The sequence below is a fragment of the Hippocampus guttulatus genome, chromosome 15 (assembly GCF_054856545.1).
Source record: "Hippocampus guttulatus isolate MCC_2025c chromosome 15, RoL_Hgut_1.0, whole genome shotgun sequence".
NCBI classification, from domain to species: domain Eukaryota; kingdom Metazoa; phylum Chordata; class Actinopteri; order Syngnathiformes; family Syngnathidae; genus Hippocampus; species Hippocampus guttulatus.
In genome coordinates, this window is record NC_141275.1 from 16,447,390 (window position 1) to 16,463,104 (window position 15,715).

Sequence of the window (15,715 nt, forward strand, 5' to 3'; positions counted from 1 at the left end):
TTACTTATTCATCTTCATCTCAAAATGCTTTTACATACAATGCTCTTCTGGGGAAACGTTTATTGTATTCTGAGGGTGGACTTTTTAACATAAAAAATCTGTCACTACTTTACGACAGACCGGATACTTTACGGCACTAGGTAAACTCGACGTAAATACTGTATGCGTATCTTCCAATCGTTCAAAAGTAGCCACGCCCCAGTCCCGGAGACATTGACTTTTTTTTGCACGACAAGAACAGTCGTCGCACATTAACAATCGTAGTGCGACGCCAAAGGGGAGAATTAACCTAAACTAAAATTGAACACCGATTACTACTGACGTCATCTCGACGCTGCTCCTAACCCGGAAATAAAACACCGTCGTGTTTGTACGTGGCTTTTTTTTTGCCGGCTATTTTAAAGTCTCTTCAATTTCGACACACAATGGAGGACATGTACGTCAAACCAGGTAGGGGGATCAAAAACATAAAGTGTATTGACAAATCGATGTCGACTTTACTGCAGCTACAAGCTAGTCCGACACGTCACAGTCGATCTGTTGTCATGTACACAATCTAGCACAGGTCATGTGTCCTTTCGTACTGACCGTATAATTATGTATATAGCGGAATGCAACTTTTAATAACGTTTGTTGCTCGTCGTACATTCCCTGTTGACAAAGTAGCACAATCGGACAAGTACACTAATCAATATGACCGTGTGGTCGCCCAGGTAACCAGGAACGAGGATGGAACGACCCCCCTCAGTTCTCCTACGGCCTCCAGACGGCCCGCACGCCACAGAGGACCCTCTTGAACAAGAGGCCCACGCTGCCTGGTCTCGTAACGTTTCTTGTATACGTGGAGCGTTTGTCACACTCAACCTGTGTGCGGGTGTGGGTGTGTGTCGTGGTCGACTGTCAGTCACGGGTCACAGTTATGTGACGTGTTGTCATTGTAGCGTTAGTTCAAATGTGTCGTGTAATGTCACATTATGTTTTGCATGTGTAATGTTCCAGTGTTGAGTTGTGTAGTGTTACCGTGTTGCTCAATCTTCTTATTTTTTTTTTCTTAATGTTAGTCGCAGAGTATTTTACATGGTAGTGTACCATCATCAAGCTTGTCTTTTTCATGATTGGTCAATAGATGCCGCGGCCCCACCCACGACTCCTCATCCCAGCCCCTCGGGTCCGCCGCCAAGTGGCTTGGCCCCCCCGCCCGCAGGTCAGACGCTGACATTTTCGTGGAGGCGGATTGAGGACGTTGTCGTCGCTTGGTGCAAAATGTCTTCTCTGTCGCCCGACAGGTCGGGCGCCCGGCTGGAAGGCCGCGCCTCCCGCGGCTGCCGCGGGGCCAGTGAGCAGTCAGGGCAACGAGGACCGCGGCCGATCGGAGGCCGAGCCTGACGTGGAGCGCGTGCTTGAGGTTCTGCTGCGAGCGCTGGCCGAGTGCAGGAGCGACGTGGCGGTCGGTTGCCGAACCCGGCGATGATGTCGTCAACAGTCGGTTGAGTTCCAACGGAGAGTTTGTCGTTTGCGCAGCCTCAGGTGTGTAACGACATGGAAAAGAGACTCCGCCTCTTTAAGGACAGCTGGACATCAGGTCGATTGAGTCTTCCTGTGAGAAGACGCATGAGCGCCTTGTCACGAGGTTGTCCGTCCGCCCGTCCGTCCGTCCGTTGTTGTGACTGCACGTGTGTGACTGTAGCGCACGCGCGCGTCTCCAGAGCTGCAGGCGCAACGCTGGGACCGGGCCGACGAGATCCATCGCTCGCTGATGGTGGATCACGTGACCGAGGTCAGCCAATGGATGGTCGGCGTGAAGCGGCTGATCGCCGAGACCCGAAAGCCGCGCCCCCAAGTGTTGGCGGCGGCGCTCGAGTCGCCCCGGGGTGCGTCGGACCGCAGCGACGACTGTCAGTCGTGACCCTCGAACCTTTCAAAGCAGACCGGCCGGGCGACGGTAGCGGGAGGCCAAGGTAACGAGGGGGAGGAGGAGGGAGAATGCCGTTGCCACAGCAACCCTCCGACAGCCCACCGATCGCAGCGCTTTCTGGTTGTTTGACTTGACGATAATAAAGAAATGTATATCGTGACGTCATACGTGTCACGGATGACTTTTGTACTCTCAAACCACCACGCGCTGCCTGCGGGGACCAAACGTGACCAACAGGCGGCGACAAAGGCTCATTTATATGTGTGAGTAGAAGAGCAAAAAAAAAAAAAAAAAAAGCTGCTGAAGAAGAGCCTGGTAGGCACCATGCGTACGTGAACCAGGTCAAAGTGGGCTCGAGTCAAATGTTGACGAAAGAAAACGTTTTTCACAAAGGTGCGATATTTCCACGTCTTTTCTTCAAAGGAGCTGCCGCCTCGACATTGGCAAAAATGAGAGGATGCAGTTGCCATGGCGACCCTGCAGGCGCGAGTCCCGGTCCGCGATTGGCTGGCGGTAGTGGGAGAGGGTGCGGGGGGGCTGAGTAGGCGGGGAGCAGAACCAGCGGAGGAGCCGCTCTTCGCCGTCCCCTCCGTCTTCTTCATCATCTTCCCCTTCTCGCTTGCGCTCAAACAAACCGCTCTCATTCTCCTCCTTTTCTCCATCCAGCCGAGCACCTTCACCGTCATCGCCATCGGCTTCTCCCCCCCCCCACCCCCCGACTGTCGTCGTCGTCCCGCCGCCGGGTCACCATGGCAACGGTCATCTGCACTCGTTTCACCGAGGAGTATCAACTGTACGAGGAGCTGGGAAAGTAAGTGGATCCGTTCACTTTGCGTTCAAAAGTCGCATCGGTTGAAACGCGCGCTTGTGCGGCGAGACGAGACGAGACGGACGGACGGCGACCGGATCAAATGAGAAGGACGGAGGACGGATGAGCGCGGCACCTCCGCGACCTCATCCCACTCGCCACCTTCACGCGCAAGCGCCGACGCTCGCGCGCGGGTCTCTTACGTAAGGCGTGTGGGTGTACTCTGGAGAAGCGGCCGACCTCTTTCGGCGTTGACGTGACATCCCGCAAAGCTGCGTGACAACCGGCGGCTGAGCCATCCAGTATGGATCGGCTGTCATCAGCCGATCGCAATCGGCTTCTTGTGTTTCCTCGCTCCCGTTTGCTTTGGCCCTCGTTCCGTCGCCCGCCTGTTTGATTTCTCTCCCCCTTGTTTCCTGGTTTCCTTAACTCGCGGCCTGACCCCTCGCCCCCTTGCTCACTTGTTTCCTCGCTCCCGCCCTCTGACCGCGTTCCTTCCTCGCGACCTCGTTTGCGTTCTTCTTTGCTGTCCTGCTTCCTTTTCTTTCTTTGCTCTCGTTTCCTTTTGCTCTCCTGTCTCCTCGCTCCCTCTTTCCCCTCCTCCCTTGTTTCCTTTCCCTTTGGTACCTCCTCCCTTCATTCCTTCATTTCTCCCTCGCTCCCTTGCTTGCCGGCTCGCCCCGTTTCTCTGCTCACTTATCTCCTTTTCCGCCTCGCTTCCTTCGACCTTTACTCTCTCCTCCATCCCCGGTGTCCTTTCTCTTTTCTTTCTTGCGACCGCGCGATGAGGTTGCGTGTGCGTGTGCGTCCGCCGGCAGGGGTGCGTTCTCGGTGGTGCGCCGCTGCGTGAAGGTGCTGTCGGGTCAGGAGTTCGCCGCCAAGATCATCAACACCAAGAAGCTGTCGGCGCGAGGTGAGACGCCACCGCTCGGCCGTCGGCGGCGAGCGGGGGAGAAAGTCGACGGGAAACGGGCGCGGCCCGATGACGCCTTTTGCCCGAAGGTCAAACGTTGTCCTCGTCTCTCTGTGTCGTCAGATCATCAAAAGCTGGACCGCGAAGCTCGAATTTGCCGACTGCTCAAGCACCCCAACATCGGTGAGTCGCCACGGGGGGAGGCCCGAGGATGACGATCATGAATTATGGACGGCGCGCCCGTCCATAATTCATGTGATGTCATCATCGTGTGACCGAGATGCGGTTGGAGAACACCGACGCTGACTGAGCGGTGACATCATTGATTAGGAAGGGGCGGGGGTAAATATATTTAGGTATTTTTTGTCAAACGGAATACATTCAGAAATGTACTTCTTTGTTGTTGTTGTTTTTTTTTCATTGATCCCATGAACTTATTTGGACTTGATAATGAAAGTGCTACGGATGAGTAAAGACGTATTCAACAAGCATACGTGCGCAGCCACTCTCACATGACACAAGTCACATGACCTCCTCGCATTGAAAACGACATGTGCTGAATGCAAGGCCCCGCATTGAGTTTGTCATGGCGTGTAGAAGCGGGCCCGCTGCTGCTGCCCACACACACACACACACACACCTGTGTTAAAAAAAGCTCTCAGAGAGAAAGCATTATATTTTTCTCTCCAAACACTCCTACACACTGCGCTAATGCTGCGTGCGTGCGTGTGTGTGTGTGTGAGTTGTCGGGAGGCTTTTGACGCTTTCACCTGAAGACACTGTTGCTTGGCAACACACGGACACACACGCACACGCGCGGAGCGGGTTATGTTACGTAAGCCTCCTCGCTATCTGTCGAGCATCGCCCACCCACACGGAGCTGCCATTGGACGCTCGACCTCAGCCAGCGTTCTGATTGGCCGCTTCGGTGCACCTGAGGTCCTTTTTTTTTTTTTTTTTTTTCTCATTCGCATCTGCGAAAAAAGACACAACTTGATACTTGAGGACGCGCGAGTGGCTCATTCGAATTGCCCCAAAATGTGAAGTTTCATTCTTATTATTTTTTTGTTGCTGTCCACGTTTCCTCCTCCTGTCGTTTCCTCGCTCCCTTGCAGTGCGCCTTCATGACAGCATCTCGGAGGAGGCTCACCATTACCTCATCTTTGACTTGTGAGTCTTCTTGCCCGACCTCTGACCTATGACGTCATTGTCGCTGCCGTCGGCACCCTCGGAAAGGCGGACTCCGCATTGTGCGTGTGTGCGTGCGTGCGTGTCAGGGTGACCGGCGGCGAGTTGTTTGAAGACATCGTCGCCCGAGAGTATTACAGCGAAGCCGACGCCAGGTGAGCGGCGCGGCGCGGCGCGTTAGCATTAGCGTGATCCGGCGCCTTTGACCTTTGAATTTTGTGGACAGCCACTGCATCCAGCAAATTCTGGAGGCGGTGCTTCACTGTCACCAGATGGGCGTCGTCCACCGCGACTTGAAGGTTTGCCGCCTCTCCCCCCCCCCAAGCCCGCGTGCTCAGCTAGCGTGGTTGTTGTTGTTGTCGCGCAGCCGGAGAATTTGCTGCTGGCCTCCAAGTCCAAGGGGGCGGCGGTCAAGCTGGCCGACTTCGGGCTGGCCATCGAGGTGGAGGGCGAGCAGCAGGCCTGGTTTGGTGAGACGACGCCGCCGTCGTCATCTTCATCGGCATCGTCGCCGTCCCCGATCTGCTATCGCCATGACAACCACCGAGCAACCACGTTGCTAAGGCGAGCGCGTGCGCTGTGCGTGTGTGCTCAGGCTTTGCCGGGACTCCTGGATATCTTTCTCCCGAAGTTCTGCGGAAGGACCCTTACGGGAAAGCCGTGGACCTGTGGGCCTGCGGTCAGATCCTAAACCGTCTCCACCTTGTCTCCTCTCCGTCCGGCCTCTCCCCGTTGTCGCCTTCTCATTTTGCGCACTCCCCTCCTCGTCTCCCCCGCGCCCTTTTTCTGTGTGTGCGTGCGTGCGTGCGTGCTGTTCTCTCTGTTCATCACCTTCTTTCCTCCACTTGTCTCCTTGTTTCCTCTCCTCAGGTGTGTCCTGTCTCCTGGGGTGTGTCTTTTGTGTGCTCAGGTGTGTATTGTCTCCCCGGGCGCGTCCTATACGTGCGTCCTGTCCTCACTTGCGTTTGGCATCCTCGGATCCGTCCTCGGTCGGCCGGCTCTCGAGCCCGCGCTCGGCCACGCGCGCTCGCCGGTATCTTCTGCGTCCCACGACGCGTCGTCACTCGGCGTGCGGGTCCTCGGTCGCAACCCCCGACCGGCCCCTCCCGACTTTTGTCTTTTTTGCGGCGCCCGGAAGGCGGGCGCCCGGTTTCGCATCCCCCCGCGCCCAGGTGCGTCCCCCCCCCCCCCTCCTTGTCCGCGGTGCGTCGTCGCTCGCGTTTTTGCTCGCTCACGGGTGCGTTTTCCGCCCTCAGGTGTGATCCTGTACATCCTTCTGGTGGGCTATCCTCCCTTTTGGGATGAAGACCAGCACCGTCTGTATCAGCAGATCAAAGCGGGAGCGTACGACGTACGAGGTCACGTGGCGCCGCGGCCGCTCGCGCGACCGTCGCTTGCCACGCCGCTCTTTGTTGTCCTTCGCAGTTCCCGTCGCCCGAGTGGGACACGGTGACCCCCGAGGCCAAAGATCTCATCAACAAGATGTTGACCATCAACCCGTCCAAACGCATCTCGGCCGCCGAGGCCCTCAAGCACCCCTGGATCTCTGTGAGCGCCCGTCGGCCTCTCTCGCGGGGCTCCGGCTGACGCGCGCGTGTGTTAACGCGCGCGCCCCTTTGTGCGCCGCAGCATCGCTCCACGGTGGCGTCCTGCATGCATCGGCAGGAGACGGTGGAATGCCTGAAAAAGTTTAACGCCCGCCGCAAGCTCAAGGTAGGGCGGGCCGACGGCTCATGGGAGCGCTCGCACGTGGGCGCCCGTCTTCTGACCCACCTCGCGTGTTCCCCTTCTCCTCGTCCTCTCCTTCCTCCCTTTCGAGGTCTCGCTTCCCCTCCGTTCTTCTTTTGTCCCTCCATCGCGTTGACTCGACTCGATTGTCTGCTTCCTTCTTTGGCCTTTCTCACTCCCTCCGTTGTGCTCTGCCCTTCCTTCGCTCCTCTCCTCCATCTCTTCACTTTTTCCATTTTGGGACTGGCTCCTCTTCTCTCTTGTCCCCCTTCCTAACCGACAACCCGGTGTCCCCCCCCTCGCTCCCTCTCGCCGCCCTCCTCCACTCTTTATTTTTGCTGCCCTGGAACGGCCTGGCCTCCTTCCTCCCCTCTTGACTTTCTACTTCCTACCTTGTTTACTCCCCTCTTCCTCCTCCCTCCCTTGTTTCCTCGCTCACTTGCAGGGCGCCATCTTGACCACCATGTTGGCCACCCGCAACTTCTCAGGTGGGTCCACACATGAACGGCTTCAAAGTTCATGTGAAAAATTTCCCGGTCTGACCTTGCACGCTAACAGCAGACTAACTGCTAGCCAGTGCACGATTGTCACATTTACACCGTGTGTGTGTGTCGGGGGGGGATCGGGGGCAGCTGTGGTCCCATGTCAATCACCTTGTAGTCTATTCATAGCGGTTGTTGTTGTAGCTACCTTCCACTTCAACAAGCTCACAAAGTCCTGTCGCAAGATCTGGTCAAAGACCTGGTCCTAGTCCTTCTCCTCGTCTCAAGTTTGGGTCCGGTCCTGGTACTCTAAACCTGGCCCCACCCCCATTGTTGGGATCTGGTCGAGGGCTAGAATCAGGTATGAGACTTTTCCTAGTCTAGGCTTGATCCAAGGTCCTACTCATCCTAGTCCTGGTGCTAATGCTAGATCTCGCTCATAGGGCTGATCTCAAACCTGGATCTGATCCTGGTCCCAAGTCTAGACCAAGTCCTGGAGCTAGACTTTATCTGAGACAGATTCCTAGTTCCAGTCCCGATCCTAGGGCTGCTTGTCACACTTTTAGTCCTGCTATTGGTCCCGGGGCAAGACTTTATCCAAGCGCTGGTCTTGGTACTAGTCCTGGTCCTAGCACTGCTCGTCTTTGACAGCCCAGGCCCCGGTCCGAGCCTACTGTTCCGAGACCTGCGCCGGTCCGAGCCCTAAGCCCTGGTCCCAGCCTTTCCTGTTGTGATGCAGACCAGACCAGGGTGTGTGTGTGTGTGTGTGTGTGTGTGTGTGTCCTGTGTCACGTTGGAGGAATGCGTGGTGTCGAGTGTTTGCTAAAAGTGGCCTCGTACTTGACTCCTGCTCCCCTCCACGCCCACATGCACACATTCCCTCAAGTCTTGGTGGACTGCGCGCATGCTGCTGGATGCTTTTTTTTTGGGGGGGGGTCTTTTCGTTTAGTTTTGTTTTCCCTCTCCTGAGGTCCTTGATCGCCTGGACCACATAGAGCCGGAGATGGAAACGGACGGACCCCCGTGTAGCGCTCCGGCCGCACGGCGTTAGGGTTGTCGCCGCGGGCCGGTAGCTCCTCAAGTCGGCCGGTACGCGGACGTCTCGGAGCCGAGCCGGTTTAGGTGGAGCAGCGGTCAGGAGAACGCCGGTCGCGCTTGCGCCGCTGAAGTACATCAGCTTCTCGGTCGGTTGGTAACGCAGCTTGCGTACGGAACCGGAAGGAAGCAAGGCGGGACGGATGGTGCGCGGCCAGTACGGCCGCGGTCACGGGCGGGATGCCGAGCGCTGAGCTCAAGTTCGTCGGAAAGTCGTCGACGCAGAAAGTAAGCGGAGCGCTCGATTGCTGAGCAGACGCACGCTTGAGGGGAGCGGGGGCGTGTCGGTGCGGATTTGGGCCTCGGGTCCACGTCGTGGACATAGCGCCGCGTCGGGCGCCGTCGGAGAGCTGCAGGAAGCGGCGTCGTTCGTGAGCGTAAATCTCGCGTGCGTGGGCGGAGCGCTGGTCATGTGGCCCGTGGTCCAGGCGGTGGCGCTGTTTGCCGTGTCCGTGACGCTGTTGTTGCTCCTCTGCGTGTTTGTGGTCGTCCCGCCCGCAGGAGGGAAGACGGGAAACAAGAAGACGGATGGCGTCAAGGTGAGCGCGCGCCGGGCTTGATCCATCGCTAACAGCTTCCCGTGCAGTAACGCGCACTTCCTGTCGCCGCAGGAGTCCTCGGAGAGCACAAACACCACCATTGAGGATGAGGACACTCGAGGTAGGCAAACGCGGGCCACGTCGCACGCTCGCAAAGACGCACTTGTGAGTGAGTGTGTGTGTGTGTGTGCGTGCGCGTGCGCGCGGCAGTGAGGAAGCAGGACATCATCAAAGTGACGGAGATGCTGATCGAGGCCATCAGTAACGGCGACTTTGAGAGCTACACGTAAGTCGGGCCTTCGACGCGGAAGCGGCGAGCGGAAGTGTCGCCCGGTCACCGCCGCGAATTCCTTCCGCAGCAAGATGTGCGACCCGGCCGTGACGGCGTTCGAACCCGAGGCGCTGGGCAACCTGGTGGAAGGGCTGGACTTCCATCGCTTCTACTTTGAAAACTGTGAGCGCATCATCGCCCGTCGCCGCTACTTCCCGTTCACCGATGGCACGTTTGCGCGCGCTTGCAGTGTGGTCCAAGAACAGCAAGCCCGTGCACACCACCATCTTGAACCCTCACATCCACCTGGTGGGCGAGGAGGCGGCGTGCATCGCGTACATCCGCGTCACGCAGTACATCGACGGCAACGGGACGCCGCGCACCGTCCAGTCGGAGGAGACCCGGGTGTGGCACCGCCGCGACGGCAAGTGGCAGATCGTCCACTTCCACCGCTCGGGCTCGCCCTCCACGCTGAGCAAGTACGGCTAGCGGGCTGTCGCTTTCGCGGCGCGCGGCGCCGATCGAAAGATGACTCGAGTCGGGCGGAAACAAACGCGGCTCGGTCGGAGCTTTGGCGGTCGGCGGCTCGGTGTCGGCAAATCCGTTTATATAAAAACGTTTACATTTGAGCAGCTCAAACTAAACGCCGATTTTAACTGGCTCACGTTTTGCGAGCTAGCTGCCTGAACATGCTCTAGCTAGCCGGCCGACACTTTAGAAGTGAGTCGGATCAAATTTCACCGGGAGCTCGCCAGATATTTTAGCAGCTAGCTGGCGAGAGTTGAACAATTAGCTAGCTGAAACACTTAGCTGCCCGAGCCCGACACGATATAGCAGTTTGTAGAAGGTGGCCGGCTCACGCATTTTTTTTTAAAAAAAAGGTGAACCCCTCCGTCATTGTCGCAGTTTGCTCGTGAGAATAAAGTTCTCCTGCCGCCTGGGAGAGGCTTCGGCGGGCCCGCGACCCTCTCGAGGATAAGCGGCTCGGATAATGGCTGGATATTAATTCTTGATATTTTTTTTGTCCTCCATCTGTGTCCACTTAGCTAACTTCCTACCTTGGCGGTCCTTTGATGAGGTCACCGTCACCCGGACGACCGATTGAATGACAGAAGGCCGGTCCCGTCGACAAATAGGAAGAGGAGGCGCCGAGGGTGGGGCCGAACCGCAACAAACCCCTTCAATGTTAATCCGTCCGTGATCAATCAGAGCCCCGCCCCTTTTTTTTTTATTTTTCTTTTTTGGTTGCTTCAGCCACACCCCTCATTGTATACCCTTAGTTCTGTTATCATGTGACTGATGAATAACAGACCTCCCTCACCACACACGTCACAGAACTCCCTGTGGCAAAGTGAAATGTCTATCCGTAAACGGAGAGGGAAGTGGCTAGTGTGTGGGTGTGCGTGCGCGTGTGTGTGAGAGAGAGATTTGCCAGGTAACCAGTCGGGGGCGGTATGACCGAATCCAGTTGTTATCGCCATTGCTACATTTTGTTCCATCCAGACGCTTCCTTCTCTCCTCTTTGACCTCTCGAGCTTCCATAAACTCCTCCACTTTGACTCCGCCCCCTCAGGGGTCTGCTCCTTCCAAGCCCCGCCTCCTCCACTACCCTTGGGCGGAGTCTAACAAACAGTAATAATTCAAAAGACAAAAAAAAAAATCATTTGATGTCTGTTGTCTTTTGAGCTCGTTAATCCTATCGAAGAGCTTTCACGTTCAATTCAATTACTTTGTCTTCTGTGTGTGTGGGGGTATGTGTGTGTACACGTCGGTGTCGATACGACTGTATGGGTGAGTGTTATTGGGTGTGGTGTGTGCCTTGTTACTTGTGTGTATGAAGAATGTGAGCATTTGGCAGAATGTGTGTGTGCGTGCGCTCTTCTTTCGCTTTCAATTGCATGCGTTTGAACTTTGACACGCAACTTCCTGTTTGGAGTGGCTTCGTGCTCATGTGATTTTGGGCTTGTTTACATCCAAGCAAGATTCATGTTTGATTTATAGCTACTTTTTCCATTGATTAGCAACTTTCGATAGAGCGACCATTCCCGGGATGTTCTTAACTCCGCTGCGTTTGTTTCTCTTTGCTGGCTTTAACTGCTTTGAAAGTGAAATCTTCTCGCGTGCTCAGTGGAAACCTTCCTGCCGTTTTGACTGGGCGCTGATGCCATCAACGGACTGGAAATGCCAGGGTTTGGTTTTTTTTTTTAGCAATGTGAGCCTGCCTTCCAACTTGCAGGGTTATCCGATATTTTTTTTTTTAATCGCTTTGAATGTGAAATCTGGTGCGCTCAGTTATTTGGAGGCCGATGACGGCCCACGCGTCATATTGATGTACAGGAAGTAGTGTTTTTATCCCATTTCTAGGGTTTTTTAGCTTTAGCATTGTTAGCAGCTGTTGCTTGGGCTCTGAGCTAAGACGCTAACTAGACCAACGATGCTAAACATGCTAACGGTCACGTCTCTCAGGTGAAGCGACGACACAGAAAATGTAAAAAAAAAAATAATAATCTAAATAAATAAGAATTCCAAATTTTAAAAAAAAACTGTCAATGTTGTGACGTGTCAGCGGCTGCATGCTCGCTGCGTAACAGGAAGTGAACACGGCGTGTGCGTGCGTGCGTGCACGCGGGAGAGAACGTGCACGTATTTCTCCTGCGTTGTGCAGTGTTGTCGAATTTTAAAAATCAATTAAAAAAGTGGATCAGAATGACGTATTCATGTGATTTTTTTTTTGGACCAGCTATTTTTAAACCCTTTTTAACATCAAGTCTTGAAAAGAAAAGAAAGTACCAGGGATTTAATGTGTGGAGTCTGAAAAGATTCATTCGAAACGCATCGCAAATCGTCGTTCCCTACAATAACAAAGGCAAGTGCTATTCCACCCCCCCCCTCCCCCTAAAAAAAAGAAACCATTTAAATTACGTAATGTTTTTGGATGAAAAAAATAGTACAGACGTGGGGACAACTCAGTAAGCCACAGTAATAAGGTATTTGAGATTCTTTGCAAAAGAATAGAATACGCCTGTGAGATAACGGTATTCAAGAAATGTCCACTTTTAGTCCGTCTGGATCTTTTGCCGTCGATAAACGGTGACGAATGAATGGAGGTTTCCGATGCTTTTTTTTTTTTTTTACACCAACGTTCAAACCTCTAAATTCCATTCCATGGCACAAAGTGTCACATGGGGCTTCGAGCCTTTTAAACAATGCCCGAAAGCTCGAAGGCGTGCAGTTCGGCCTCCAGTACACCGATGTGCTGTCATCCAAAAGCGCTCGCCGCTTCGTTTTGACCAGGAGCGCCCCGCGCATCCGACCATCCCCGCCACCAGGGGGCAGCAGCGGGCGGCCGCCTTCCTGCGCCCAGTGCGGCGGCAACTTTAACCCCGGAAACGGTCGCCTCTTTCTTTTCCAGTTGGATCCCGACAAGCGATACACTGAGGTGAGAGTCCTTCGCTTCGCCATCCTCCTCAATCGCCTTTGTTTGATTTCATCGGCACTTTGTTTTGTCGCGGGCCGTCTTTGTCGCACTCGGTGGCTCTTGTCGGCCTTAAATTGTCGCCTTGGACGCGCTCGTTTGCCCGCTTTGACGCCTTCCCCGTTTGCCCGTCGCCATCCTCGACGCTCGCCGGCCGTCTTTGAAAACGGCACGCGAATCGCTCGTCTGCAAACGTTCTCGTTTGGCACCGAAAGACCGATACCCTCTCAGTCTCAGGGCCAAATTTCGCCGCTCGCAGATTGAGGCTGGAAGTGGTTTGGTGTGACGTCACGCAACAGCGAGTCGTCCAGAGGCAAACGGTCGCGAGCAAACCGTCTTGTTCCTGTTGACCCCCTTCGGAATCGCGTCCCACTTAACCGTTGAAGAAGAGCCTGTGTCGTGAGTGTTGGAAAACGTAGCCCCATTAAAGTGCCCCCTGCGTATCTGCCCCACAATGCATCTTGAAAAGTTGTGGTGAACGTGTTCACCGTGTGTTGTGCGGCTAAATGTGCATGTTTGGGAAAGCTTTGGCTTCATGGGCAAGGGTTTGGTTTTTCTTTTGGCCAAAGCAGATGTGTCACAATGTTCTTTTGAATGTGCGCATGACTAGACGAGATGGCGCCGCGCAAAGGCAAGGAGAAGAAGGAGGAGCAGGTGATCAGTTTGGGACCTCAGGTGGCCGAGGGTGAGAACGTCTTCGGCGTCTGCCACATCTTCGCCTCCTTCAACGACACCTTCGTGCACGTCACCGACCTCTCCGGGAAGTGAGTCCTCGCCGCCGACCGCCCCCGGCCCGTCTTCCCGCCGCGGCCTTAACGTTTGCCGTTTCCGCCAGGGAGACCATCTGCCGCGTGACGGGCGGCATGAAGGTGAAGGCGGACAGAGACGAGTCGTCCCCGTACGCCGCCATGCTGGCGGCGCAGGACGTGGCGCAGCGCTGCAAGGAGCTCGGCATCACCGCGCTGCACATCAAGCTCAGGGCCACCGGCGGCAACCGGTCAGTAGCGCGCGCGCCGTCTCGCCTCGCGCCCCCGACCGGCCGCGCCGGGCCGCTCTCGAAATCAAATCCGATCTGCCGTAAATCCAGACTTGGAAGCCGGTAAATGTTTTGTGCGCGTGCAAACCGCGTCGTTTTTCATCGTATCTGAGCGCATCGGCACGGCGGAAGCAAACCATTTCAACGGATGTTTTTCATCTTCGGGCAAAGCTTCGTGCCAAGTTTGTGGGCGATTAAATAAAATCTCTCGTGGGATTTTGCGAAACACGAGCAATATGAAGTCAGTTCAAAATAGTGGACGCAGGCGCTATTCAGAACAGGGTGCGGTTGAACTGGGGCGAGGTTTTAAAAAAATGCCCGTTATCGATTCATAGAACAAAAAATCAAGTCTTTTCCTCCCAAATTCCTGTGAGTTTTTGTCACCCCGCATGAGTGGCGTCTCAAAACAAACACGGCCCAAGCAATGACGTAACAAAGATGCAGGCGGTGATGGGCCGTCTCGCTGGGCTTTGGCGGCTGCTCAAGAGTTGAACGTCACGCGCGATAGCCGGCGCCTCCCGGTGGGCTTTGGCAAAGGGAGCTCCTCGTCAGGTTTTGTGCAACACGCGCGCTCTTCTCTCCGCTCATTGAATTGTTGCGCGATTTTGACGCAGGTCACTTTGTTAGGAACGTTGGCCGCGCCGCGTGCGTCATTTCGACGCGGCGGCCGTTTGTCGCCCGTAACGTCGGCTCACGCGCCTTATTCTTCCAGTACCAAGACGCCCGGACCGGGAGCACAGTCGGCGCTCAGAGCCCTCGCCCGATCTGGCATGAAGATCGGGCGCATCGGTCGGTAAAGTCTTTCTCGGTCAGTAGCGCGCCCCGCCCCCCCTTTTCCTGATGCGCGTGCCGTTTTGTGCTTTCAGAGGATGTGACCCCCATCCCATCAGACTCGACGCGCAGAAAGGGAGGACGTCGCGGACGCAGACTGTAAAGGCAACCCGACATTCGTGTATTCCGTACAATAAACGTCTTTGACCACAACAAGCGTGTCGTGTCGCAAACGTGTTGACGCCAAACTGGCTGATTGGCGGAAGCTTTTAATTCCTTTCGGCTCAACATAAACAGAAAAGGAAGCAAGCGTTCGGCCGCTTTTTTTTTTTTTCTTCTTGAAGCTCGGGGGGCTCCTCGTCTTTATCCCGATTGTCCATCGTAAGGCCTTCGGGATCATCCGTGTCGGGGTTGGGCGTGGGAGGACAGAAGTCCTGGTCGGGGACGATCTTGCGGGAGATGCCTTCGGCCTGAACACAAATGACTTTCAGTTTCGTATATCATCGTTCAAGAGTAAACGAGCGTTACTTTGGAGGAAACAGACTCCAATTGACTCCAAATTTACAACGAGAATGCGAAAGAAGTGCAGCAAGACTTCAGAAAAAAAGTATCCACGCCCCTGCTTGATGGCACGCTCGTGACCCAGCTCGGCGTCCGGTCCGGACCGGACGTAAACATTGGACGGCAAGCGGTCGCTATCCGGCACCCCCGTCGTCCACGTTGAAGTAGAAACACCACAGGACGTCGGGGCGCGAGTCTTGCTCACGGGACTGCGCCGTGTTGAACGTTCGAGTCATGACGGGCTACAAGTCCTCGTAGGCGGAGCCCAGTTGTGATTGACAGGTGAGGTGGACCAAATCTGACGTGGCAAGGCAAAGGCGTTGCGTTTTGTGGTTTTTTTGTTAGTTTTGACTTGGTCGGAGCTTTGGCAGTTGTCGAAAAGCAACGACCATGTATGGTAAGGCGTTTTTAGCCCAAAAAAAACGACCATGTATATATAGTAAGGCGTTTTTTGCCCAAAAAACGACATAGTATAGTAAGGCGTTTTTAGCCCGAAAAAAACGACATAGTATAGTAAGGCGTTTTTGGGCCGAAAAAAACGACATCCTATAGTAAGGCGTTTTTAGCCCGAAAAAAACGACATAGTATAGTAAGGCGTTTTTGGGCCGAAAAAAACGACATAGTATAGTAAGGCGTTTTTAGCTAAAAAACCCGTCATAGTATAGTAAGGCGTTTTTGGGCCGAAAAAAACGACATCCTATAGTAAGGCGTTTTAGCCCGAAATAAACGACCATGTATAGTAAGGCGTTTTTAGCCCGAAAAGAACGACATAGTAAGGCGTTTTTTGCCCAAAAAACGACATAGTATAGTAAGGCGTTTTTAGCCCGAAAAAAACGACATAGTATAGTAAGGCGTTTTTTGCCCAAAAAACGACATAGTATAGTAAGGCGTTTTTAGCCCGAAAAGAACGACATAGTAAGGCGTTTTTTGCCC

At 54.7% G+C, this 15,715-nt stretch overlaps 3 protein-coding genes across 4 annotated transcripts; all 3 read left to right on the forward strand.

Moving 5' to 3' along the window:
- Nucleotides 1-35: 35 nt before the first annotated feature.
- sra1 (steroid receptor RNA activator 1) lies at nt 36-2,080 on the forward strand. The gene is made up of 6 exons (XM_086130371.1): nt 36-450; nt 714-818; nt 1,127-1,204; nt 1,287-1,447; nt 1,522-1,630; nt 1,707-2,080. Exons 1-6 carry the CDS (start codon nt 426-428, stop codon nt 1,904-1,906), a joined length of 678 nt encoding a protein of 225 aa, XP_085986497.1. The 5' UTR covers nt 36-425; the 3' UTR covers nt 1,907-2,080.
- camk2a (calcium/calmodulin-dependent protein kinase II alpha) lies at nt 1,944-11,646 on the forward strand. Of its 2 annotated transcripts, none has more exons than XM_086130361.1 (18): nt 1,944-2,726; nt 3,542-3,636; nt 3,760-3,819; nt 4,752-4,806; nt 4,914-4,979; nt 5,051-5,123; nt 5,192-5,294; nt 5,420-5,734; nt 6,081-6,175; nt 6,250-6,372; nt 6,454-6,537; nt 6,998-7,040; nt 8,631-8,668; nt 8,741-8,789; nt 8,879-8,954; nt 9,028-9,122; nt 9,190-9,418; nt 9,986-11,646. In XM_086130361.1, exons 1-18 carry the CDS (start codon nt 2,665-2,667, stop codon nt 9,987-9,989), a joined length of 1,665 nt encoding a protein of 554 aa, XP_085986487.1. In that variant the 5' UTR covers nt 1,944-2,664; the 3' UTR covers nt 9,990-11,646. The 2 variants fall into 2 exon arrangements, with proteins under 2 accessions (XP_085986487.1, XP_085986488.1); XM_086130362.1 differs by having other exon boundaries at nt 2,219-2,726; nt 5,420-5,503.
- Nucleotides 11,647-12,211: 565 nt separating this feature from the next.
- LOC147194273 (small ribosomal subunit protein uS11) lies at nt 12,212-14,437 on the forward strand. Its single transcript, XM_086130372.1, has 5 exons — nt 12,212-12,378; nt 13,025-13,178; nt 13,250-13,411; nt 14,163-14,239; nt 14,317-14,437. Exons 2-5 carry the CDS (start codon nt 13,030-13,032, stop codon nt 14,382-14,384), a joined length of 456 nt encoding a protein of 151 aa, XP_085986498.1. The 5' UTR covers nt 12,212-12,378; nt 13,025-13,029; the 3' UTR covers nt 14,385-14,437.
- The last annotated feature ends 1,278 nt before the right edge of the window (nt 14,438-15,715 follow it).